Source organism: Phyllostomus hastatus, unplaced genomic scaffold (assembly GCF_019186645.2).
Source record: "Phyllostomus hastatus isolate PE091 unplaced genomic scaffold, TTU_PhHast_1.1 phas_contig_159, whole genome shotgun sequence".
Taxonomy (NCBI): Eukaryota; Metazoa; Chordata; class Mammalia; order Chiroptera; family Phyllostomidae; genus Phyllostomus; species Phyllostomus hastatus.
Window position 1 is genome coordinate 3,179,116 of NW_025333640.1, and position 24,996 is coordinate 3,204,111.

Consider the following 24,996-nt stretch of genomic DNA (forward strand, 5'->3'; position numbering starts at 1 on the left):
TGGGGACGGCAGCACCACACTGTGAATCTAATGCCACTGAACCGTGCACTTCAAGATGGTTGATGGTCAGTTTTATGTTATGTCTATTTATCATGATTAAAACCTTTAGGAAAAAAAAAAAACTAAAAAAAGACAGCAGACAGCCTGCCATCCATCTTCAGTTTACAGAAAGGTGGGCGGCTTGGTCTTCCCAGTATCTCTGACTGTGAGTGGCGTGTTGGTCCCTGCCCCCCACAAAGGAGGTGCCTCTCTCACAGGATGCTCCAGCCCTTAAGGCGAGTGAACTTGAAGAGCAAAGTAAGAGGACCTCAGAGCAGGGCCCCTGGTGCCCCAGTCCCAGCCCAGGGTGGAAGGCCTCCCTGAGGCAGCTGCAGCTATGGCTCCGGTGAGCTCAGACTCCCGCCGGAAGGCGCCAGGATCCAGGTTACCCACAGGGGACCAGGCGACATCCTGGGGACCTTCAGGGCCCCTCCGCTGCCCCCCATCTATGCCTGTGGCCAGCAACAGGAAATAAGCCAGAGGGGCCGCAGCATTTAGGAACGAGATTTATTCCAATTTAAAACAATTCATTTCAGGAGAAAGATATGAAAAGTCAATTTCCATCAGTTATCTCTGGATTAAGGGGTCAGGGCCCCAACACACTGAGCAGAGCCTGCTGTCCCGCAGTCTGGACGGGCCAGCCTTTGTCTGCCACAGGCTGGCATGGAGCTAACTGTGCCCATCCCCCAGCACGCGCGACAATACATGCATTTCAAATGACAAAAGTTTAAAAACAGCATTTTTATATAATATTCTTTTTTTTAAATAGGTTAAGGTTTAAATCGTCTGAAATCAGGATTGTAATATACAAGTATAACCAGACAGTGTTCACCCCACTGGCCGCAAGTTCCCGCACTGCCACTAGGGGGCATTGGCACTAGGACATCTCTCTCAGGGAGTTGGGTGCGGGGAGGTGGGGGGGCATTAGCTGTACTGTGACCTGACACAGTGGGAGGTGCAGGGAGGTTGGCACGAGAGAGAGCATCAGTTCATCAGGATAAAAAATCAAAGACATCATCCAACCTGGCACGGGACCAGAGAGGGACCAAGTCCTCCTGTCCTGGATGGCACTGACACTGGCACAGAACTGGTCTTGGATTCCCCTGGGACAGAGGGCAGCCCTGCCCTCAGCTCCTGGGGTGGGGTGGGGCCCACGGGGTTCCAGAAGACCCAGGTGGGGGTGGTCTGGCGCTCCAGCCAGCCTTGGGCTGTGGGAGGCTTGGCACACTACCCCCTCTCTAAGAGGAGTTGGTTCTTTGGGTGCTCCCTGACATGCTCACACCACCCATCAAGCCCAATCCAGGTCCCCTTCTGTGATCTGGACCTTTGAGAGGCCCACTGCCAACAGCACCACCTGCTTCCCCCGACTGAGGGTGAGAATGGGGGATTATGTTCAACCCCCTCAAATAGATACATGGCACAAAAAGGACCCTTCTTGGAAAACTGACTGAGAAGCTGGAATGGCGGGGCCATTCTGCCCCTGGATGGGGCTCATCACCAGGAATGCAGCCGCCCCCACTGCTGCCTGCCTTCCCCTCCCCACTGCCCCGAGGCCCTCCTGGCTTTGTCCTGCTGGTGGGACCGGGAGAGGGAAAGCAACTGGCTGTCTAGGAGGGCTGCATTTTTGCATTGTTTCCTTTGTGTTTGTTAATGGTGCCAAATGGCGAGGCCACGCAGCCCGCTACCGTCCGGTGCAGGCGCATGAGTAGGGCCCACGTGGCTGGCGGTTCATTCCCCTCCCATGTGTGCAAAAAGCAAACACTGTAGTGTTCAGTCTACATCGTGTGAAATGCCACCTCCACCCCACAAAAGACCAGCCCTTTGCTTGTGTCCTCCCTCCAAGCTCCTCTGGGAGGGGCCACCAGGCCAGGCAGCCTGTGGCTCTGGCTCAGTGAGTGGCCACGGCCTGGAGGCCGCCCAGGGGCCAAGGTGCCAGCTGCTGGCTCCTAGGCAACCCTCGACAGTTCTGGGCAAAGTGCCCCCGCTGCCTACTTGATTCCCAGCGGCTCAGGGAGTAGGGGTCAGCAAGTGTGTGTGACGAAGGCCACCGTGCCTGGGAACCACCACAGGACTCTCCCTCAACTTCTCTCTGCCTTGTGGGGACAGACCTGAGAATATTCTGAAAAAGTCCCCAGCCCACTGTCATCACTGTTTCCAAACTGACTACAACATGGAATGAGAGCGAGAGGGAGGCCCGTCCGAGGGCGCCCCCTCCCAGCCCAGGCCCTGCGGACTCCCGAGGGCGGTCCCCAGCCTGGGTGGTGAGCACGTGGCCGTCGGGTGCACAGGGACCAGGCCAGGGGGAGCTTCAAGCAGACCAGATGGCCCTGGAGACACCGCCCAGCACCCCTCCGAAGCCCCAGGGCTCTCAGAGGGTGGTGGGGACCAGGCAGCCACCTGAGGCTGAGACAGGGTCGGCCGACGTCTCCTTCACCGCAGAGGAGCCCGTACACTTTTTGTTTTCCCTTAAAAAAATGATTAGGCACTTCCCAGGGTGGGCAACGGGGGTGCCACCCACCCCCACTTCTTGGAGTCCAGTGAGCAAGAACACAGCAAAGTTGTGAGGATGGCAATAACTTAAAAAAAGGAAGAAAGAACAGTCAGTCACAGTCTCCACATCTCCACGCCAAGGGACCAGGGCCACGGGCGGCTCTGTCCCACGGTGGCCCAAAGGTGTGGCCCTGGTTGGGGTGGGGGAAACTGAGGGAGGCCTGGAGGCGCGGGAGGCAGGGCGCTCGCGTGTCTCATCTCTGCTTGTCTCATTTTTTTTTCTTTTTTCTACTTTTTTCTAGAAAAAAGGCGAGCCACAGTCAAGGCCAGAAAAAGGCAGCCTGTGCTGCTGACAAAGGTGAGAAGGTGCACGGAGTATATAGAAAGAAAGAGGTACATCCCCTGATAACTGTGAAATAAAAACCATTTGTTAAAAATATGAAAAAAAAAAAACAAAAAAACAACTCCTCCGCGCGCAGAGCCGCGGTCACGCCGTCACACAGGAGGGCCTGTCCCGGGGGCCCCCCAGGGTCACACCAGGTTGTACTCCTTCAGGTTGAGCTGCAGGATGGTGTCCTTGACGGCCGCAAAGACAAAGCGGATGTTCTCCGTGTCGGTGGCACAAGTGAAGTGCGAGTAGATGATCTTGTCACTGTCAGGGTTCAGGTCCACGAACATCTTCAGGATGAACTCCCGGGCGGCCTGTGCGTCCCGCTGCGGCCCTAAGGGAGGTGAGGCGGGTAAGTCAGGCCTGCCGTGCAGGGGACAGGCACTGGCATGCCAGCCACACGGGGCAGCGTACGCCGTGGGCTCCTGGGCCAAGATGTGGCTTCAAGGAGGCAGCTGTGTGTGCAGGCGTGTGTAGGGGTCTGCACCGGCCCTTGGCCCCCAAAGCCGGTCCCACCACTGCTCCAAACTGGGGCCAACCTTCCTTCCCAGCCTCACTTCATTCCATCCCATTCACACCGCACCACACACACCCCCACATCCAAAGGTGGACCGGCACGTGCACACATGCCCAGACCTATATGCACAAACACACACCCATGTGCACACACAAACAGCTGCCACCCCAGCCACTACCTCTCACGGCCGTGCTGGCTGTCCCCCCAGATGTCCACATCCTTGCCCAGAGGCCCCTCCCTGCCTGTGATGTCCCTCCTGCCTAGTCCACGGTCTGCACTCACCCTGAAATGCTGGTCCCATGATCCTCACTGTTCCCTCCCAGCAAACCCCCAACCAGAGGGACTCCCTGTCTGTGCCGCCCCACCCAAGGGGCTCAGAGGGCTGAGCTCAGAGCCCAGCACCCTAACCACTGCCAGGCCTCACTCAGGTCTACAGGGCAGGAGCCAGTAGCCCAGGTTATGAGGCTCCCAGCATAGGCAGCACCACCTGTCCTGGGAGGAGGGAGTGGCTGAGCACGCTGGGGCATGAACAGCTACAGCTCATGCATGACCAAGCATGGTGCCGAAAGGCAGGTAGGATGGTCCACACGAGTTGTCTGCCCTCCACTACTAGCTCAGCTGATCCAGGGAGGTGCTGGGACGGTGGTCCTGGGTCACTCTTCATTCCCAGCACCACGCTCCTCCCCATGGCCAGGCCACTGAGTCCACAAGAATAACTCGCTCAGCATGGGCAACCAGGGCCAGGCCCCTGGATGGGGGACTGGGAACCGTGAACCCTAGCACATCCCTCCTATTGCTATGCCCTGACTGTGGGGTGCCCCTCCCGCAGTCAGTGCTCCCTGGGGACACAAGGCCTTTCTGCCCATCAGGTGTTGGGAGAGCCCTGGACGACACCGTGAGAACACAGCTCCAGGCCCGGGAAGTCCTGGCCGGCCCCAACCACGCACTGGCCCGAGGGAACCGCCCTCCTGGCTGTCAGATGAGGACATCAAGGCCTGAAGGGGCAAAGGGGGTGCTCTGGAGGCACCCAGATTGCCTGCCCAATAGACCCAGTGGGCCTGGGTCTCCAGAATGCCTCCTGTTCTGCGGGGGCCACGCAGGAAGCCCCAGGCCCAGAGAGGCGAGGACAGCCTGGCGCTCACCATCAAACTCGGGGAAGTAGTCCACCAGGTGGGAGTACAGGATCTTGTCCTCCAGCAGGTCCTTCTTGTTGAGGAAGAGGATGACCGACGAGTTCTGGAACCAGGGGTAGGTGATGATGGTCCGGAACAGGGCTTTGCTCTCCTCCATGCGGTTCTACAGAGGGAAGGCTCCAGGATTGACAAGGCCCGGTGTGGGGGAGCCCTCCCCTCTGCCCACGGCCTCCCTCTCCCCACAGGCCGAGCACCAGGAGGGGTGCCTCACCTCGTTGTCCGACTCCACCAGGACTTGGTCGTATTCACTGAGGGCCACGAGGAACATGATGGACGTCACATTCTCAAAGCAGTGGATCCACTTTCTCCGCTCGGACCTCTGTCCCCCCACATCCACCATCCTGCAGGGGACGGGAGTGCCGCAGGGACTCAGTGCTGGGCTCTGCAGACGGAACTACTGCCACTTCTGCCAGCAGGCCCCTCTCGCCAGCACGGCCGTGTCTGGTGGAGCCTTGAGGGCCCCCGACACCTGCCAGAGCCACAGGGGCTCCCCAGTACCCATTGGAGCCCTGAGGGTCTTCCAATACACGTCAGAGCCTCAAGGGCCCCTCAATACCAGTCTGATTTCCAACAGCCCCCTAATACCTGTGAGAGCCGAGCATCCCCAATAAATGTGAGAGCCATGAGGACCCCTGTTATCTGTGGGAGCCAGCAGAGGCCCCCGTATTTGTGGGAATGAGGAGAAAACAGCACAGGCCTGACACCTGGCTCCAAGAGCCATGGATTCTTGTCCTGACAGGAGGCCCTGGTCTAAAGTGCGAGGACAGGCACGTGTGCTGGGTGTGAGGCGTGGAGCCAGTGGGACCTGCGATGTGCCCACCCTCCAACCCCACATCCCCCTTCGTGAGGAAACCCCTCCCCTCCTTGGTCACCACGCAGCATCCTCTGTAAAACACTAGCCCCAGTCTCGACCTCCCCAACAGGGACACCCAGAGAGACCAAGGGGCATTCGCTGACGGACACGCGTCAGTCACTGCTAGGAAATGAACAGCTGCGCAGAGCGGGCTGCACAGAGCGGAGCTGGGCGTCCCGTCACCGGGTGAACAGAGCAGGCTGCGGAGTTCCCTGTCCAACGTGAGAAGCAAGCAAGAAACAATGGGTCCAGAAACAAAAGGGTAGGTGCGGGGGGCGGGGGGGGGGCACTCAGGATGGCGTCTGAGAGTCAGTGTGTTACAAGGGCTTTCTCCTTCCTGCTGGTGAGTTCCCTGGGTTTCCAATAACGAGCAAAGAGACTATTTTTAAAAAGGAAGACAAAGGCTGTAAGGAGAACAGCCCTCAAGCCCCCCAACCTGAGCTGGAGAAGGTGGAGATCCCCACAACTATCCCCCCCACACCCCAAGTGGAAGACAGGGCTGAAGCACAGGCGGCCCTCCAAGGCCGACAGAGGCGAGTCCACCTGGCAGGGATTTCTGAGAGGAGACTCCAGCAAGCACAGGTGGAGGGCAGACGTGCCAGGGTGACTGTGAAAGGAGAGAGAGTGGTGACAGACCAAGAGCCCTGTGCTTGGATGCCAAGCACACACTGGCAGCTGCAGCCAGTCTGGGAATGCCATCGGGGACAATGGTGTTGGGGCTATAGCCTCTCCGGCGCATGAGCCTCCCCGGTAGAGCTGAGCTGAAACCCAGGCCCCCAGGGGCCAGGCCCACAAGAGGTAGCCCCCTTGGGACCAGGCTCCTCTAGTACACTGGAGCACTCAGGCCATCCTTCGAGGACATCAGAGCGCCGACTGGGGCCGGGCCATGAGGTCGGTGCCAGGGCCCTGGCCTGTCTTTCGTGATCACACAACCAGACCAGTGCATAGCTGGACAAGGGCACAGCTGGATGACATACAGCTGGACAAGAGGCCTTCAGGACCCCTCAACTCCCCACAGCACCCCTGTGCTGGTAGGAACTCCAGACCACTTCCCACTCCTGCGCACTGCTCAGCACCCTCCCTCATGCACAGCCCGTCCTGAAGACCCCACCAGAAGGCCATCTCCCGCAGGTCGCCTCTGGCCAGCCTCCAACAGCCACTGGGGCCTGGCTCACTCTGGCACTTGGGGACAGTTACTTATTTATAGACCTCATCTCCCATTCTGGATCAGAAGCTCCCTGGGGGCGAAGACCAGGTCCAATGCATGTTTTGCTGCCCACCATGGGGCTCAGAGTCTGGGAACAAAGAGCCCTCAGAGCAGCCCCAGGGCTCTCCAGGACACCACTGCCCTCGGGAAGCCAGGACATGGGCACCTGAAGATGATGTTCTCCAAGTCGAAAGGGTATTCGATGATGCCAGTGGTGGGCACACGGACCCGAAGCACGTCCTGCTGGGTGGGCAGGTAGCCTGAGGTGGCGATGCGGTCCACGTCCGTCAGGTAGCTGCAGGAGAACAGGGACAGGGCTGCTCAGGCCAGGCCATGAGAGGAGGGGACATCCCAGCCACCACCGGCCCTCAAAGCAGCCGGGAGGGGCCTGCGAGAGTCTCTCCAGCAGGGGCGGAAGCAGCCTGGAATATTCAGGACAAGATGGGACAAGGCCCCCCCAACCCTGATCCGGACAGTATGGAGGAGGTCATTTGCTGGGTCTCATGGGACAGAAATGATGCCGACCAGGGAGGCCCTCTCCAATTACGGCTGCCCCAGGACAGCTGCTCTGGGAGAAAGGGGACCAGCGCCAGGGTTTCCAAGAGAGGCTGCTGTGCTAGAGGGGTGACTTTCCAGAAACGAACTTACTATTTTAGGGTTGTCTTAGATCCATAGAAAAGTTGTAGAGACTCAACAGGAACACCCAGCACACACCCAGTCTCCCCACCATGAAAGTCTTCTGTTAGTCTAGCCCACCCATCACGCTAATCAGTCAGCATTCTCAGGGTCATTGACCGAGTCCGCCTTTCTTCCAGGTTGCCGCAGTTTCCCCACAGTCCTTTCTCTTTCCCAGACCCCCGACCAGGACCCATGTGACCTTCAGCCCACTCTCCCGCAGGGCAGGCGGGCAGCACCCCACTCACTACTTGGCAGAGTCGGAGAGCTGGTACTCCCGCCGCCGGTCATAGCACTCCTGGATGCCGGGGTCGTTCCACAGGGTCTTGATGGCGTTGACGTACCGGTGCTCAAAGGTCGTCACCTTTTCCACGTCCACTTCCCGGATCAGGAGCGCATTGGCCTACGAGGGCAGGAGAGAGAAAGGCCATGGGCTCTCCACGGGCCTGGACACACAGGGAGCACCCCTCGTTCCAGGACATGGCTGGACACTAAGCACCCAACTGACCAGAGCTGGAGCCACCAACTCCAGTTTTGCATGAACACGAGAGAGAAAGAAACAAGAATGATGGCCACAGCTGTCCTTCAGGGGTAGGTCCTCAAGCAAACCCGAGATTGAGACTGAGGCATCTCGGAACAGGGGCTGCCCAGCCCCCACGTCCCCATGTGTTGGAGGGGGCTTCTGCAGGTGAGGGAGGTGTGTGCCAGTAAGGCTGCATTTACAGAAACAGGCTGCAGTCTGCCCCATTCTGTCCTAGATGCTGAGGGTCATCTGTGGTCCAAATGAGAACCAACTCTGATGAGCCTCAGCCGGAAGAGATCATGCCAACCAAGACCCAGCGGGCCACAGGCTCAAAGTGGCCCCATACACGTGACCTCACAGCCAGGGTGGCAGGACTGGTGGGGGTCCCTGAAAACCTGTGATTGGGGTAAAGGTAAGAACACACCCATAGAGACACATCAGAAACCTGACTGACCTTCTCAGACCTAAAAGTAAATGGACTGACTTAAGCCTCCTTTGAACAGATATGGACTCCGGGCCATGCATTCACCCAGGGAAAACTGCTGGGTGTGTGAGAAGCCCCCAAAACAGATCTACAAAAGTAAAGCTGAGGGAGGTCACCAGCGAGAGCTATGACTACCAGATGCTGGAACAGCCCCTGGGGAGAGCAAACCGTCACTGGGTACACGCCTAAGACAAATGAGGAAAGGTGTGCAAAGAAAAACTTGTTCACGACTGTGGCCAGTGTGGCTCAGCTGATTAGAGCATCACCCTCTAAGGTCGAGGGTTCGATTCCAGGTCAGGGCACATGCCTGGGTTGCAGGTGCAGTCCCTGGTGGGGGCACGTACAAGAGGCAACCGATCAATGTTTCTTCCTCACGTCAATGTTTCTCTCACACTCTCTCCCCACTCCTCCCTCTCTAAAATTAATGGACATGGAGAACATGGACAATGGACATGGGATAAACAACAACCTGTTTACAAATGTCATAGCACTAGAATTCACAAAGGCCAAAAAGTGGGGACAACCAAATGTCTACTGATGGGCGAATGTGGTCCATCCACACAATGGAACATCACTCAGTCCTGAAAAGGAGCGAAGCTCTGACCCTCGTCACAATGTGGGTGGACCTCGGATACATGATGCTCGTAAGAGGGGCCAGGCACAAAAGGCCACATGGTGTGATTCAAATTCCATGAAATGTCCAGAATGGGCACATCCACAGAGATGGGAAGTGGGGTCATGGTGGCCAGGGGCTGCGGAGGAAGATGGGAAGTGACTGCTGATGAGAACAGGGTTTCTTTTTGGGGAGATGGAAATGTTCTGGAATTGAATAAAGGTGATGGTGCATGACTCTCTGTGGCTATGTTAAAAACAAGTTGTGCACTTTAAAAGGTAACTTGTATGGTATGTAAATTCCATCTCAACAGAGCTGTTACTTAAAAAAAAAAAAGCCCCTGCTGGTGTGGCTCAGTGGATTGAGTGTGGGCCTGCAAACCAAAGGGTCACAGGTTCGATTCTCAGTCAGGGCACATGCCTGGGTTGCAGGCCAGGTCCCCTGTAGGGGGCGCATGAGAGGCAACCACACACTGATGTTTCTCTCCCTCTTTTAGCCCCTCCCTTCCTCTCTGTCTAAAAATAAATTTTAAAAATCTTTAAGACAAAAAAAAGGGAAGTGCCACCTCCATGGGGTCACCAGGAGGGTCAGATATGGTGTGTAAAGCACCTGGTAGGACAGGGGTCTGAGGGGCCAGGAATCAGGAGTTCACACAGCCCACCCCAAGGCAACTAACCCACTGAACGGCTTCCAGCCCACAGAATGGGGGCGCTACTACCTGGTAGGGAAGGCTGGGGTTCCACCAGGAAGTGCAGGCCCAGCACTTCCCCACCGCTTCCTGCAGCCCGTGTGCTGCCCAGGTGGTGCCTCCCAACAGCCTAGAGCCTCACCTTATTCTGCTCGTACTTGTACAGGATCTTCAGAGTCTCCATGGCCCGGATCATGGCCTGCATGGCAGTGAAGATGTTCTGGTAGACCAGTTTGGTGAAGCCCCGCTTGTCCTCCTCGGAGTAGCCTGCCCCATGGATGATGCGCATCTGCTTGATGAACGTGCTCTTCCCACTCTCGCCCGTGCCTGCAACATGCAACACGGCCCAGTGAGAAAGCACAGTGGACAACATGCTGACAGCTCGCAAGCTCGCCATGTCCCCACCACGTCTCCACCCAGTGGTCCAGGAGACGAGCCTCTGGGACACGTGCTCCTGGCCGCAGGGGCCTTGGCCTTCAGATGGGACACAGGACACACCTGACCAACAGGCGACCACTCTTTGAGGCACCTCCCTGAGATCCACCTCAGTCATCCTCCCACCTGTACCATCCTACACAAGAGGACGCTAAGGATCAGAGAAAGGGAAGACAGTCCTGACCGGTGTGGCTCAGAGGACTGGGCATCACCCCACAAAGCGAAAGGTCACCAGTTTGATGCCCAGTCAGGGCACATGCCGGGCTGCGAGCCAGGTCTCCAGCTGGGGGCGTGCAAGAGGCATGCAGCTGGTAGCTGTTTCTCTTGCACATCGCACATCGATGTTTCTCTCCCTCTCCTCCCCCACTTCCCCTTTCTCTAAAAGCAAATACCGTATTTTGCCGAGTTTAATGTGCCCCCACGTTTTTGGCCCAAACTTTCAGGAAAAAAGTCTTCATTTATTTTTAATTCAATTATTTATTTATTTTTATTTAAATACTTTTTTTGGTATTATAAAGGAATTTTAGCACTTATTTTTGAACATATTAGGATACAAAAAATTTTATGTAACAAATAATTACAAGACACAAGAACAGATAGAAGGTATTTCAGGTATTCCCCATGTGTAACATGCATAATACACATCCTTATTTTTCCCTCAAAAATATGTACAAAAAAGTGTACATTATACACAGCAAAACGCAATCTTAGGGTAAACAGGATCTTTAAAATAAAAAGGGAATGAGAAAGGAGGACGTCTAGCACCTGGGCACACGAAGGCAGGTCTGTCCCCTGCAGTGCCCGCTGGGCCACAGTGACGGGAGGCGAGCAGCCACCACACTGGGTCCGGCTCAGCACAGGTCGGAACTAACAGGGCTGCAGATGAGGGCGTGAAGGCCCCCAGAAGTTACATGTCCCTCCACCAGATGCCGCCATCTCCTTACCTAGTCAGGAAGACCAGCCACGTCTCCCTCGGTGTTCACTCAGCCCCTTCCCAAGCCTACCCTGGATCCCAGTCTAATCTGACAATGTCTGTCGACACCCCCACCGCACCCCCAACTGCAGAACAGTCTCCTTTAGGGTAGGAGTTTGGTATCTGCATCCAAGGCAGCGGCAGTGAGGGCCAAATCAAGTCGCAGGGCACAGGGTCATCGCCCCAAGGTTCCCAGAAGCTCCTTTCTCATTAGCCCCAAACCTGTAATGCAACCCAGCATGAAGACATCCCAAGGTGCCCCATGGCTCTATCCAGTGCGACCACAGCACTGTGTCCCATGTCCACCCAGAGGGTGTCACCCACTGCCCTCCCACCACCACATCCGCTCTCTTATCTCTGTTCCACCGTGCTGATCGGCACCTCACCGAACCCCTTTGTGTCTCATCTCTTCCTCAAAAAGCACAAGGGGCCAGCCTACCAAGCTCTTCTAGGGTGAGCACTCTGCCCGCCCCCCCACCTCAGAGAGGGGCACACTGAGGTTCTGCCGCCTCACAAGACCCAAGTCAGGGAAGCCACACAAAAAGGGCCCCCGGGCCAGCTGCGTCCGCCCCTACCTGGAGAGGAGGCCCTCCCCCAAGTGCAGGCCGTTCGACCGGGAGACCCGCACACCTCCGAGCCCTCCAGCCCCACTCCAGCACCAGTTCAGCCCGGGCCCTCTCTGCTTCCGCTTCTCACCACCCTGGTCACCCCACTTTCGTGCACCCCCACTCCCAGGGACAGCGACTGCAGTGGTTCTGATGTGTCCACAAATCTCTGAGGAGCTGAGGCCTCCCACCAACAGCCACGTGAGGAAACCATGGTGGAAGGGGCTCCTCCAGGCCTGGGAGCTTTCAGATGACGGCCAGAGCCAGCAGCCTGACCGCAGCCTCAGGAGAGACTCCCGGGCAGGGCCATGCAGATTCCTGCCCTCGGGCTCTTCAACTACTAAGTTCTGGGGTGATCTGATTACAGAGCAAGAGAAAACCTTTCAATTCCAAGAATGTCTCAGACCGTACTCAATAACACAACAAAGGTCCCCTCTCACAGACTGAGCCCCTTACCCCCTTTTAGGGATTCAGAACACCCTAAACTTGCCAGGACCCACCCCACCAGGCTCATCTTCAGCACCCTCTGTGAGTCACCCTGTGTCTGCCCACCTCCATGCAGCTGCCAGAGCTGTACCTCTGTCCATGGTGCCATCTGCTCACAACCTCTGCCCCAGGCAGGCAGCTCCTGGCCCTGGACACTGGGAACCACCGCCGCCGCCTGTGTGGGCAGTCTCTCTGCAGGGGTCTGTCACCAACCTCTGAGTAGAAATTCCTGGAGAAGAGGCCAACCCCATGGGCCCCACAGTGACCACACCACCCTGCAGCCAGGGCCCCCCCGGCCAGCGTCTGAGTGACTGACCACAGGTGCCTGAGCTCACTAGGGAGACCCAAGTCACAAATGATACACAGCACAAAGCAGGGACCTTGGCCGTAACTGCCACTTTCTGCTACTTTATCAACTACCTCAGGCCCTTTCTGCAATAAATAAATACGGCTTTGGTTCTGTCATCAAGTGGTAATTACCTCCACACCATCCTACCTCAGACAATCTCCTCCACCAAAATGTACGAGACGCCAAACACCCACCTGCTCCAAACCCACCGAGCTCCAGGGGCAGCAGAGGGCAGCGGGTCCGCACACGTGACCCCAGGTCTCCCCAGAGGGACTGCGCTGCAGGGAGGGGTGGGCGGTGCACTAGCAGGGTCACTTGGTGTGTATTTTCCTCCTGACCAGGGCCTCTGCCCCCGGCACTGCTGACAGTCATCCTGGGGGCAGGGGGTCACCCCCGGCACTGTGCGGTGTTGAGCAGCATCCCTGGCCCCTACCCACTCGATGCCAGGAGCACCCCTGTCATGACCACCACAGATGCCCCAGATACCACCCAATGTTCCATAGGGTCAGGGTTAGGGACAGGCTCAGCCCCATGCTAACAAAACGCTATTACACAAAGGTAACCGCCCTGCTGGTCTTTCTGGAAGGGTCTCTCACTGGCCACAGCGAACAGGTACAAGAATGAAAGCCACACACCCAGATGAGGCCAGGCTGGGCATGTCACACCCTCGGTCCCCAAGGCCCCAGTGTTGCCGCTGCCCCAACTACAGAGAAGGAAAGGCAGCCTCGGCTTTCACGTGAGGGCGCCGTGGGGACAAGTAAGGAGGCTGGACACACGACTGCTGCCCGAACGAGGAAGGCATGGGCTCGTGTCAGCGTTTTAAAGTGGGGACAAAAGTGATCATGAGAGCCCCCCATGGAGCTCTCCAGAGGCAGTGCAGGCACACTGAGGGGTGTGCATCACATGTGTGCACACACATCTACACACATACACATACATGCACACATGCGTGCAGCCCACGTCAACCAGTATGAGACACTGCTTGGGCCCCAGGACAGGGCGGGAAGTGCAGGGGCCTGTCTGTCAAGGGGTCCTGAACACCACCTCATGATTGATGAGAAGCTGCCAGCCCCTGGAGATGCCAGGGGTCAGGAGACAAGTGGCCAAGGTCACGGAGGTCCCTCCAAACCCTCAGCCATCAGTCTGCAAGTCCCCCCACACTGCAACAACAGCAGCCATGACCAACCTCCAGAGGAGGCAAAGGGCACAAAAAAAGCTCAAGCACACAGGGCGGTGCAGGTGTTAATTCATCTAACTGTGACAGTCATTTTGCAATACATATCTGCATCAAATCGTCGTGTTATATGCCTTAAACTTACTACATGCCCCACGTCAATGGTGTCTCAGTAAAGCTGAGGCAGTAAAGCTGGGCAGGGGGACACCCCAGGGGCGATGTGGCCTGGGATGTGGAATGGGCAGCCATCACTTTTTGAGGAAGGTCAGAGAAAGGAGGGCGTGGAGGTGGCAGCCACAGAGGGGGAGGTCTGCTGGAGAGGGCGCCACGCGTCACCCGTGTTCTGGGCCAACAGAGATGGAGTGAGGAGACGCCAGGGCCAGCTCCAAGCGTGAACCTCCAAGCCAGGAGCAGTGGCATGGGCAGCAGGAGCCAGCAGGGTCCTCTGCCCTGGAACAGGACAAGCCCGGCTGGCCAGAGAGGTGCTCAGCCACCACTGTGGCAAGGGGGAAGGGAGAGACAGGCTCTGGGCCACACAATGCTGGCCCACGTTACCTGTTTCAGATGATCTGGCTTCGTTTTGAGCTGGCTGCTCTGTCTCCTGGTCAACTCAGCCACTGCTACATCTTGTCAGTACGTGTCACCCATGACAGAATCTCTGGCCCCGGGATCCTCCATGCACCTGACCAACGTCCACCTACCCAGAGAAGTCTCTGGGTGTGAAGCCTGCCTGGACCCCATGGCCACCCTCCCAGTCCACTGCAGACTCTCCAGGGCCCTGGTCAGCTAGCTGTGCCCTCCTGCCTCCAACATATCCTGCCCAGCACTCGGTCCTGCGCCTCCTAGGAGATCTTGTCACACACACCCTTCCACAGCTGTCCCCACTTTGAGAAAAGCAAGCCCCCTCCTCAAGCAAAAATCTGCAAGACGCCCAAGATGGGTCTCATTCTGCCCAAGTATGCTTGCTGGTCCACAGCACCCACTGAGCCCCAACCATGCACAGGGCAGCTGTCTGGACCCACAGGTGGCATTCCAGGCAGCTTTATTTATAGTGGTCAAAAAGTGGCATTGGCCCCACGTCCTTCATCGGGCAGACAGTCACAAACTGTAGCCCACCCACACCATGGACACTACTCAGCGATGACAACGAAGCCCCGTTGACACACCCGATGGCTGATGTGCCACAGAATTGTGCCAAGAGGGAAACAACTCAACCCCAGGAGGCTATATGCCTTCCGGTCCAGTTTACAGAGCACTTCTGAGATGAGACAGCTATAGAGAGGGAGGGTGAGTAGGTGGGTGCTTGGAAGGGGCAACAGGATAGGGAGGGGGACATAAGCGTCCCTCCTGTGCTGGCAATGCTCAGGGCCCTGACAGTGGTTGTGGGTCCAGGTGCCTGCTCAGGTGGCGATACTGCGGGGAAGTGACACTATCGCCACCTCCCCATAAGGAAGCCAAGCAGGTCCTGGCTACAGTCAGACCTCAAATTCATGTCCATGGGACCCCCAGCCCTGCCTCCCCAAGGTTTCTTGGTAACACGACAAGCTTAGCATTTTGCGAGGACGTCTGTGGGCACCTGCAGCTGGGTGCCAGCGCTCCCACCCCTGTTAAATACAAACCACCCCCATGCGCCATTCCCCTCCAACCCTACAGAGCTCCTGGCACTGGAAGCGCAAATTCATGGTTTCCAAGAAACGTCCAGCACCCCGACACCTCAGCCGTTCTTTCCAAAGGCCACCCCGGCCATTTACTCTGTGTCTGTGAGGTCTGCAATTCTCATTTTCAGCACACTGGGGGCAAGCTCCCCAAAACTAAGGGTCTGCCTGCAGCCTCCTGCCCCAGCCCCTAGCACAGGTCACCGAAGGGCCTGCACAAAGTGTCCCCCGATTAAGTCTGACCCAATCCACAGTGCTGGCTTCGTCATGCACTCCCACAGGCCCCCAGGTCCTCTGAGCTAAGGCAGGCTGGACTTGACCTCTGGTTACTCTGAGAACAGGCGTTGGGGCAGGCCTAGGGGTACAGCTCAGGGGTCGAAGGTCTCCCCCCCACCCAGCTGAGCTCCTGGAAGGTGGCGACAGCGCCTGCTTGCCCGTCCATGGGGCCTAGTGGGCTGGGGGACAGCTCAGGGCTGAGGCCAGCAGGACACCCCCTAGTTCACCCAGTCCTGCCGCCACCAGGAGGGCAGTGCGAGTGCTGCCCCCACTGAGACCGACTGGAGAAGGAGGAGGAAAACAAGCCCCTCTGTGCAGCGAGGGGGCCGCCGACCCACCTTCACTAACTGGTAGAGATCTCGGACTGGATTAAAGGAAGTGAGTCTGAGCTCCAAGCCCTGGCGAATGCTCCCAAATGTGGGAGACAAAGGGGGTTCGGCCCAGTGCCAGCTGCAACCTGGAGCGCAGGAAGGATGCCACTGACAGACTCAGGTGCACGGCCATCATGTCCGCACCCCGTGAGTAGACGGCCTTGGTCTGGCAGTAAACGCTGAATGTCGTTGTCAGAAACTGGAGTTTGGGGCAGTCACCAGGCTGCCCACCACTCTGGGGTGTGGGTGGTGAAACCAGGAACCCCCGGGGCCACAGGAAGGCCCAGGCCACAGCACTGCCAGGCACTGGGCTCCTGCAAGCACAGCCTGGGACTGCAGCACGGACCTCACTTGAGCTGTGTCAACAGATCCGAGACCAGAAAGGGGTGCCGGCCTCATGCAGGGAGATGCAGAAAATACAAAACCCTCATGCTGCTGGGGAGAGCTGCTACAGGCGCCTTTCAGCCCCACTCATCCATTCCTTCGTTCACTCTGAGGTGCAACTATCACCCCGCCTCCCGCTGGACAGGTGAGGGAACCAAGGCACAGAGACGTTAAGCGGCTTTGCTGAGGTCACAGAGCCAGAACTATAGGACCTCAAAAGACTAGGTTCTTCTGGCTTCACAACCACAGTGTCTCCCCGCACCCCCAGGACTCCCATCTCTCCCGTTCCACAACCGCTGCCGCAGGGAAGTGAGAAGACGTAAGCGCACTGGGGGAAGTGCTCCTTGGCCAGCAGCCACAGGGCCACCAGAGAGAGAACACCCCAGCGGCCACCTACACTGATAAGAGACAGGAAGTAGGACAGAAATACGAACCTATGGACTCATCACGCCTTATCTCCACCCAGGGCAGAGTGGGGGGTGGGGGGCTGACCTCTCCTGCCCAGGGGCCTCCAAGGTGCGACACTCCTCAGTCAGGACACTCCACCTGCTATAGCTGAGGCCACTGTGCAATAGCCCAAAGGTGGCGCTGGCTCTGCCCACCAATTCAGTGGGTGTCTTCTGAGCCCCCATTTTTATCCCCAAATGCTGTGTTTTTTTAAGAAAGACTTTATTTATTTTTAGAGAGAGGGGAAGGGAGGAAGGGGGAGAAACATCGATTGGGCCCTGACTGGGAACAGCACAAGCCACCAGTCCCACCCACTCTGCACCCAGCTTTTAGCCCAGCTGCAGGTGGGTGGGCAGGGCCCAGGGCCAGGAGACAGAGGTGGGGATGGACCCTGATGCCCAGCCCAGCCTGCTGCCATCACCATCGACTCAGATGAGAGGAATTATGGGGCAGAAACACAGGACCCACCCCCAGGTTGTACTCCCACCCCCCGGGGGTCTCCCAGTGGAGTCTGACCTGCCAACTCCTGTCCCTCCAGCTCTACGCCCCCCATCAAGGTCCACGAGCAGACAGACATCATAACAGGACAGGGAGCTTCTGCCCGTTTCAGCTGGAGCCGCACCGTGAAAGGTGCTTATTGTGCACCCACCTCCCACAGCACCACCTAGGCGCTGGGGATCGGGAAAGGTCCCAAGGTGGCCAACCCTGCCGGCCAAGCTCTGGGGACCCCGCTGCAAGTCAGGGAAGCCTGCTCCCTGTCTTGGGACTGGCCAAGGGACCTGCTGGCCAGTGTGGACAGTGTGAATAAAACAACAATGCTCCCCAGCTTAAAACCCATCACCAGAGCACCTTATCCTTGAAATAATCCTAAACTGCTGTCAGTTCATATAAGAGAAAACCAAGACTCAGGAGTCACATGTGGACAGAAACCGCATTCCGGCACCTTCTAGCACTTCCCACCTCAGTCCTGGCATAGACACGCACCTCCCAGGGCTACTCCTGCAGCTTTATTTTTTTAAGATTTTATTTGTTTGTTTGTTTGTTTGTTTGTTTAGAGAGAAGGGAAGGAAGGGAGAGAGAGAGAGGAAGAAAAATATCCATGTGCGAGAGAAACATCAATCGGGTGCCTCTTGCACACCCCCAACTGGGAGCCTGGCCCGCAACCTAGGCCTGTGCCCTGACTGGAATCGAACTGGTGACCCTTTGGTTTGCAGGACAACACCCAACCCACTGAGCCACCACCAGTTCCTGCAGCTTTTTAAAAGGAACTTCTGTACCCTGGCTGGTGTGTCTCAGTGGACTGGGTGCCAGCCTGTGAATCAAGGGGTCACCGGTTTGATTCCCAGTCTGGGCACACGCCTGGGCTGCAGGCAAGGTCCCTGGTGAGGGGCTCGTGAGAGGCAGCCACGCATTGATTTTCTCTCCCCCCTTCCTCTCTCTAAAAATAAATAAATAAAATCTAAAAAAAAAAATTAAAAGGAACTTATGCAAAGCTTTCACTGCATGCCATTTCATACCACCATAGAGGCAGGGGCACCATTCCCATCCAACAGATGAGGAGCCCAGCCTGGGAAACACGGCTGAGTGACCATGGTCTCACCCTGGAGCAAGCACTTCCCCTGCTGCCCACCCTGGCTGGGGTCCATGGAGAAGGTCTCGGGGTGGTTGAGCTGAGTCCCCTTCGGGGGACCTCAGAGACAGGCACATATGAGCTGTGCCCCGGGATCCCTGTGCGCCTACCTGGCAGAGCACAGGACCACAGGCAGGTGGTAATGGGGCTGCCTGAGCAGGGAGCCTCACGTGCAGGCAAGTTGGGGCATCAGGGGGTGCTAGGTGACTCCCATTCCGCCCGCCTGGGGGGAATGAATTCAATCACAAATCAGTCACTCAGAACACATTTCTGAAGCCCGAGAGGCTCTGTGACACATGGTGGTGGGGTGGTGAGGACCTGGAGGTGGGGCAGGGGTAAGGGGTATCGAAAGAGGAGGCATTGCCCGGGCAGGGTGACATGCCCACAGCTGGCCAGGGCCCTAAGGCTGAGAGGCACAGGGAGACCACAGGCCTAGGGCACAGGGACTATGAACAACTGTCCACAAGCCAATCAGCTGAGGTCTGGGGTCCTGGTTCTGTGAGCATCCTGAGTTCCACCAACAAATCCCATCCACCACTCACAAACACCAGGCCGCAGGGCTACCTAGGCTAACAGTCCCCACTGAACAGGGCACAGCTGCTAGCTAGAAAAGGAACACCCTTTGGGGGACCAGAAATAGGACCGTTGCCCCCCACTACTATCCAGCTCTGTCCACCCTGCATGGCTCACAGGTCGGGACCAGACGCACCTAGCCCAGGGCCTGGATTGAGAAGAGAGAAATGCACCCCTCTGCCAGGGGTCCTCATCTAAGCTATATGTGGTCTCCCTCGAGCCACTCCGAATGTCCAGGGCCACAGGCAGTGATGACTGCAGTGGTGTGTGGGGCTGCACCTAGGAGAGCTCCACCATAAGAAGCAGAAAGTGAAACCTTCTGTGGTTAAATGTCTGAGGCCGAGCACTTCCTCCAGTCTCACCGCAGTGACCGGCACAGCTCAGCACACACAGAACCAGGCCCGGAAGCACGGGTGTCTGTGCAGATGAAGTGCAGCGCCAGCCTTGGCCCCAGAGCTCGGTGACACACCTGATGAGGCCACGCTCTGAGCGCCTGCAACACTAACTGTCCTTTGTGGGGAGCTGTCCCAGTGGCTTGGCCCTGCAGGCCCAAGGGAAGGGGCCAGAGCCTTGTCAGGCACTGGGCATCCTCCTGGGCCTCACAGGAAAACAGAGAGCTGGGCCCCAGGGCAGTCTGGGCTCCTGAGGCACTTCCAGGGACTGCACCAGGGAAAGCAGACCTTTTCAGCCACAAATATTTAATTGAATTTAATTTAAAGTACATGAAGACTCCTGGGGTGAGTTGAGGTCCTTTCACAGCCCCAGGGGAATCGGGGCGAACGAGAGGCCACCCAAGGGTGCTCTCTGCTCTCAGTCTGCAGGGGATGTGGCCAAGGCACTCTGCCAGAAGCTGGGGGCCACACTCCACTCTGCACCTCAAAGCACTGGGAGGCGCGCCCTTCCCTCCGGAGCCACCACACCCCAGGCCAGATTCCAGGCCTTTTCACCGCCCTGTGGGGCCCAGAGCTGGCTGACAGGAAGCCTGCGGAACTGACCGCCCTGCTTTATTTAGAAATCCCTGGAGCCACTGGGCTCAGCCTGGTCAGGACGCTGGGCCTCTGTGCCTCTAGAACGGGCTCCCATGGAAGGCCCTGAGTTTCAAATGGGAAACCTGCCTGGAGGAACAGACAAGGGATCCCTCTTGGTGGTTTCTACCAAAGGCAGAAAGCCATGGCAAAGGGCCATGCCAGAGGCAGAGTGCCTCGCCTGCCTGGGACCCCCGCCCCAGAGCTCCCAACTGGGCCTTGGGGCTCTGGTTCACAGGACGGGAGAGTGATGCACGCTGTGGGGACTGCAGCACAGACATACTGGCCATCCCACTCCCAACCACAGACACAGCGTTAATAAGGGCACAGCCAGAAACACCGGAGCTGTGACACTGAAGACCTGGCATCACCCCCATGGGGTGGGTAGAGCCAGGGATACTGCTCAACTCCCCACAGTGCCCCACGGAGGCTGATCTGGCCCCAAAGTCCCCAGTGCTGAGGGGGAGACCCTGCTGTATGGAAAAGAGATGCCTTTCTGAGGTGATGAACATCCATCTTAAAAAGAAACCATGGGGGAGGCACTGGAGACAGAGCCTGTAAGTTCCCCCAGTCTGTGGGGCCAGAGTATAGCTCCAAGAGCTCCACAGGCTGGTCACCCTCGCCACCGGGATGGGACATTAAAACTCCCATCACCTGGCTGGCATAGCTCAGTGGATTGAGCGTGGGCTTCGAACCAAAGCATCGCAGGTTCGAATCCCAGTGAGGGCACATGCCTGGGTTGTTAGGCCAGGGCCCAGTGGGGGCCATGTGAGAGGCAACCATACAGTGATATTTCTCTCTCTCTTTTTCTCCTTCCTTTCCCCTCTCTAAAAATAAATAAATAAAATCTTAAAAACTCCCACCAGGCTGAGTACCCCACCGGTCATGTGCACACAGGCCCAGGGAGACATCAGACCGACGTGGTGAAGTAGGCAAGGGCTCCTCCAGTGATGATGACTTGCTCCCCCTGGTTTCAAGCCCAGGTGCCAAGGCAGACACCACCAGAACCTCACAGAAACAAGCCCCCTTCAGCCTAGACTGCAGCTGGAAAGCTCGGTCTGCCCCTCAATTTTCTCCCTGCAAAATGGGGACAGTCCTTGGCCAGTGGCTGGCTTGCTGGAGGGGAGAGGCTGAAATGAGTCCCATAAGCAGGTTGGCACCAGGCAGAGGGTACTCAGTAAGGATGCCCTCCCTTGCATCCTCACACCCTACCCCATCCTCTGGTCATCAAAGTCTTCCCAGAAAGGTGTCCTCAGTCTGGCAGGACAGGCTGCCTGATATACTCAGGACAGGACACATAAAGGTCACCAGGGTTCCCAAAGTCCCAGGCCCAAAGCCTGCAGGATCACTGGTAAGGAGCACCTCAGGGTCAGCCCCCATCCCCACACGTCCCCTGGACTTCCGCCCAGCACTGACAGCTATCCTCATGTCAGAACCCTTCACCATGGACCTGTGAGCTCACATCACCCTCCCTGTCTTATCTGCTCCCCATGCCTCGAATGTAACCTCAAGAGACAGATGCCCGAGCCCCCACTGTGCAGGCAGCAGTGAGCTAGGGGCCCCCAGAGTTGCACAGGAGAGGAAGAGTGGAAATGCAGACACAGGTGCCCCTGTGGCTGACTCTCCATGCCCTCAGGCAGACACTGGTTGCTTCTAGATCAGCTGCCAGGTTCCTGGGGGGCTTCTGGGCCCAGGGAGAATGCGGAGGCACACCAAGGCTACAGAAGTACAGGCTGCTGACTTGTGGCCCTGACCCTCACATCAGTCTTGAAGCCTAGACATGCTATGGACAGACTGCGGGGGTGCCTGGAGGCTCACACAGCCCCTGATGGAGGCCGGCTGGTGGTAATTTCCAACGCCCTTCCACGATAAACTCTACTGCCCAATGCAAAAGCCATCTACCACAAGGTCCTTCTAAGTGCCACTCGAATACCACTGCACGTTTCCTCCAAACTTTAAGATTACTCTCTACCTGTCTCTTCTGTAAAGATGGCCTTTTCATAGTCTTTAGGTAAATCAAAATACATATACTTGGAAAATAAAATAGGGGAAGTATTTCACCAAAAGGAGGATCCTGCAGGTGGGAGAAGCAATGCATTTCAGTCAAGACTTGCTGCCTCCCAATGCCACTATCCACTATCAGGAGCTCCGCAAGGCCTCTAAACACTCCCCGACCTCCTGCTCCAGGCCCATCAAAGCTACCTCCCAGCAGCTTGCCAGCATTTCCAACTTTCCCCACAGTCCAGGAATGAAAATGAAACAGGACTCATAAAGGGCAGGGCCCAGGTTTCTGTTTTGTAAATGACCTTCTTGCCTTTGACAGCATAGGTAAGTCCTTCAACAGCCCTTATTTGGGGTGACAACACTTTGCTGACAGCTAGGCCAACTCACTCCCTGCAACAGGTGTGCCCTGAGGGGTTAGGAACTCCAACAGGAATCTTCCCGGAAGGAGGAGGAGGAGGACCCAGGAGAATCAGCTCCCACAAAGGCAAACGAAAAGACTTGGGGAAGGTTGATGAGTTGGCCAGTTCTGAAAACCTGCAAAGACTTAGGACCCCACCTGCTCCCAACCTCCAGCTAAAACAGAAACGTCCAGAAGAGAAGAAAGTCTGTCTTTCCCCAAAAGTGTGTTCCCTTTTCAGGAGGGAAAAAGTTCTTTCCCCCGCAGTGAGAAAGGGAGGATCAGGGAGCTGGGGGGGGGGGGGAGACGGGGAGCTAAGGAGACACAGAGAGCTTGAGGGAATGGGGGGGCGGGGGGGGATAGGCCCTGCGTGTAGGGAACAGGGCTCCACCTGGTGGGAAGAGCAGAGATGGGATCCTGGGAGGTGAGGGGCGCGTCTGCGGATTACAACCCAAAGGTCTGGGCCTGAACAGATGCTGGGGGAAACGAGGGGGAATATTCAGTTCGGTAGAAACAGTGGGAGGGCCAGCCCTATGCAGGGTGGGGGCTCATCTCGTGAGAAGGGGCAGAGGGCAGACCCTCCAGGGTTCTGGGGGCCCGACATGAACAGAGGTAGGGCTGACCCAGTAAGGATCAGGGATCTCCCATGGACGGCACAGGCTGAACCTGAGGATCCAGGATACGGATGTGAACAGCAGAGGTAGGGGCTTACCCACAGGGTTCCATAATCTCGACAAGGATAATAGTGACAACGACTGGCTCTGAAGAAACCTGAGACCTCGTGTGCACAGTACGGGCAGGGGCTGGCCCCACAGTGGGCAGTGCAGGCAGGGATAGACCCCGCAAACTGGGGATCTATACACAGCAGAGGCAGGGGCTGACCCCAAGGCCCCAGACCCCAGGCGTGGACAGCACCGACAGGGACTGACCCCCAGGCCCCTGTCTCTGGCGTGGACAGCACCGACAGTGTCGGCCCCGCCCGATAGCACGAGAACCGTCGGCTGCGGACCCCAGCAGGCCCGGACTAACTCACCGAGCAGCAGCAGCTTGAGCTCGCGCCGAGCGTCGCGCTTATCCCGCCTCAGCTGCTTCTCGATCTCGGCGTTGATCCGCTTGGACTCCTTCACCTCATCGCTGAGGCAACACGCCATCATGGACTCCAGAGTCATCGTCCCGGCCCCGGCCGCCCGCCGGCCGCCCCCGCTGCTGCCCCCCGGCCCGGCCCTTGCCTGGAGCCGCCCTGTCCACGCCCGCCTGGCCCTCAGCGATAGCCCCCGGGCCGGCGGGTCCACTCGGCTGCTTGAGAACGCCGGTCCCGCTCGGCCGCGCACTCCAGCCTAGCCACCCCGCGTCCGCGCCACCGCCACTACCGCCGCCGCCAACCGCAGCCGCCGCGACCGAGCGACAGCGCGGTACAACCTAACACTCCAGGACACAGAGCCGACGGGCGGGCGGCAAAACCAATGGGAGGCGGCGGCGGCCAGCGCGCCCGCCGCGAGGGCGGGACTAACGGCCAGGGTGGGCGGGGTGGGGCGGGGCGAGGCGGGCGCGCCCGCAGTTTGGTTGCGCAAACCTGGGAAGGGGGACGCTCAGCCCGGAGCCAGGCAGGGCCGCCCGGGATTGTGGGAATGTGGCGGACTCAGCAGGCTGGCTGTGTGGCGCTCGGCTCAACTCGGCCCGGGTCGGCCCCGCTGTGCTGGAGAGCTGGAGGCTTGGACCCCGCCAATGCGGTCACAGGGCTGGGAGACCCCAGCCCCACGCGAGACATTGGGGTTCCAGCCTTCGTGGTCTCCTGGAAAGAGCCTTGGTATTATCTAACGGGAAAGAACCTTCCACTCATCCATTCTTGGAGCAAGTATTAATGGAACACTTCTTGTATACTGTGCCTGGGGGGGGGCCCCCTTTACTTAGCACCCGCTATATGCCACGTGTGCAGCAAGCTTTAATGGAATGACTACTGTATAGCACACATGGATCAAGCACTAATGCAGCACCTGCTATCTACCAGGCACAGACCAGGCATTAATGTAGCACCTGCTATATACCAGGTATGGGCCAGACGTGAGTGCAGCACCTGTTATCTAACTAGGCATGAACAAGCATTAATGTAATGCCTGCTATATACCAGAGAGGGCAAAAGCATTAATGCAATTCCTGCTATATACCAGGGAGGGCAAAAACATTATGGAGTGCCTACTGTAAACTAGGCATTAGTGCAGTTCCTGCTACATTCCAGGCAGCAAACAAGCATTAATGAAGTGCCTACGGTATACCAAGCATTGCTTTATGCCCCTTAAACCAACCCTACTATCCTGTTGATATTTTTGGGATGCAACCACATCCCTTCATTTACATATAGAATTCTGGCTGCTTTCACCCTGTTCTAGCAGACTTGAGTTGTGGTGTGGCAACAGTCCTAAGATATTTACTCTCTGACCTTTTACAGGAAGAGACCTAGAATGAGGCCCAAACGCACAGAAGGTGCTCAATCAATGTGTTCTGAACAATGAAAAAAGAATAAAAGCCCAAAGTGTTCATGGTA

The 24,996-nt window shown here is 57.4% G+C and overlaps 1 protein-coding gene across 1 annotated transcript; it reads right to left on the reverse strand.

The window, feature by feature from the left end:
• Window positions 1-532: 532 nt before the first annotated feature.
• GNA11 (G protein subunit alpha 11) lies at window positions 533-23,866 on the reverse strand. The gene is made up of 7 exons (XM_045831215.1): window positions 23,488-23,866; window positions 9,813-9,997; window positions 7,611-7,765; window positions 6,854-6,982; window positions 4,839-4,968; window positions 4,577-4,730; window positions 533-3,251 (listed from the first exon to the last, which is right to left on the reverse strand). The coding sequence occupies exons 1-7, from the start codon at window positions 23,621-23,623 to the stop codon at window positions 3,061-3,063; spliced, it is 1,080 nt and encodes a 359-aa protein (XP_045687171.1). The 5' UTR covers window positions 23,624-23,866; the 3' UTR covers window positions 533-3,060.
• Between the last annotated feature and the right edge of the window lie 1,130 nt (window positions 23,867-24,996).

Coding starts and splice junctions, on each gene's coding strand:
- GNA11 (XM_045831215.1), bottom strand. CDS start 23,623: ATGACTCTGGAGTCCATGATGGCGTGTTGCCTCAGCGATGAGGTGAAG. Junction 4,969..6,853: donor TTGGAGAACATCATCTTCAG/GTGCCCATGTCC, acceptor CGTCCCCTGCAG/GATGGTGGATGTGGGGGGAC. Junction 3,252..4,576: donor CTACTTCCCCGAGTTTGATG/GTGAGCGCCAGG, acceptor CACCTCCCTTAG/GGCCGCAGCGGGACGCACAG.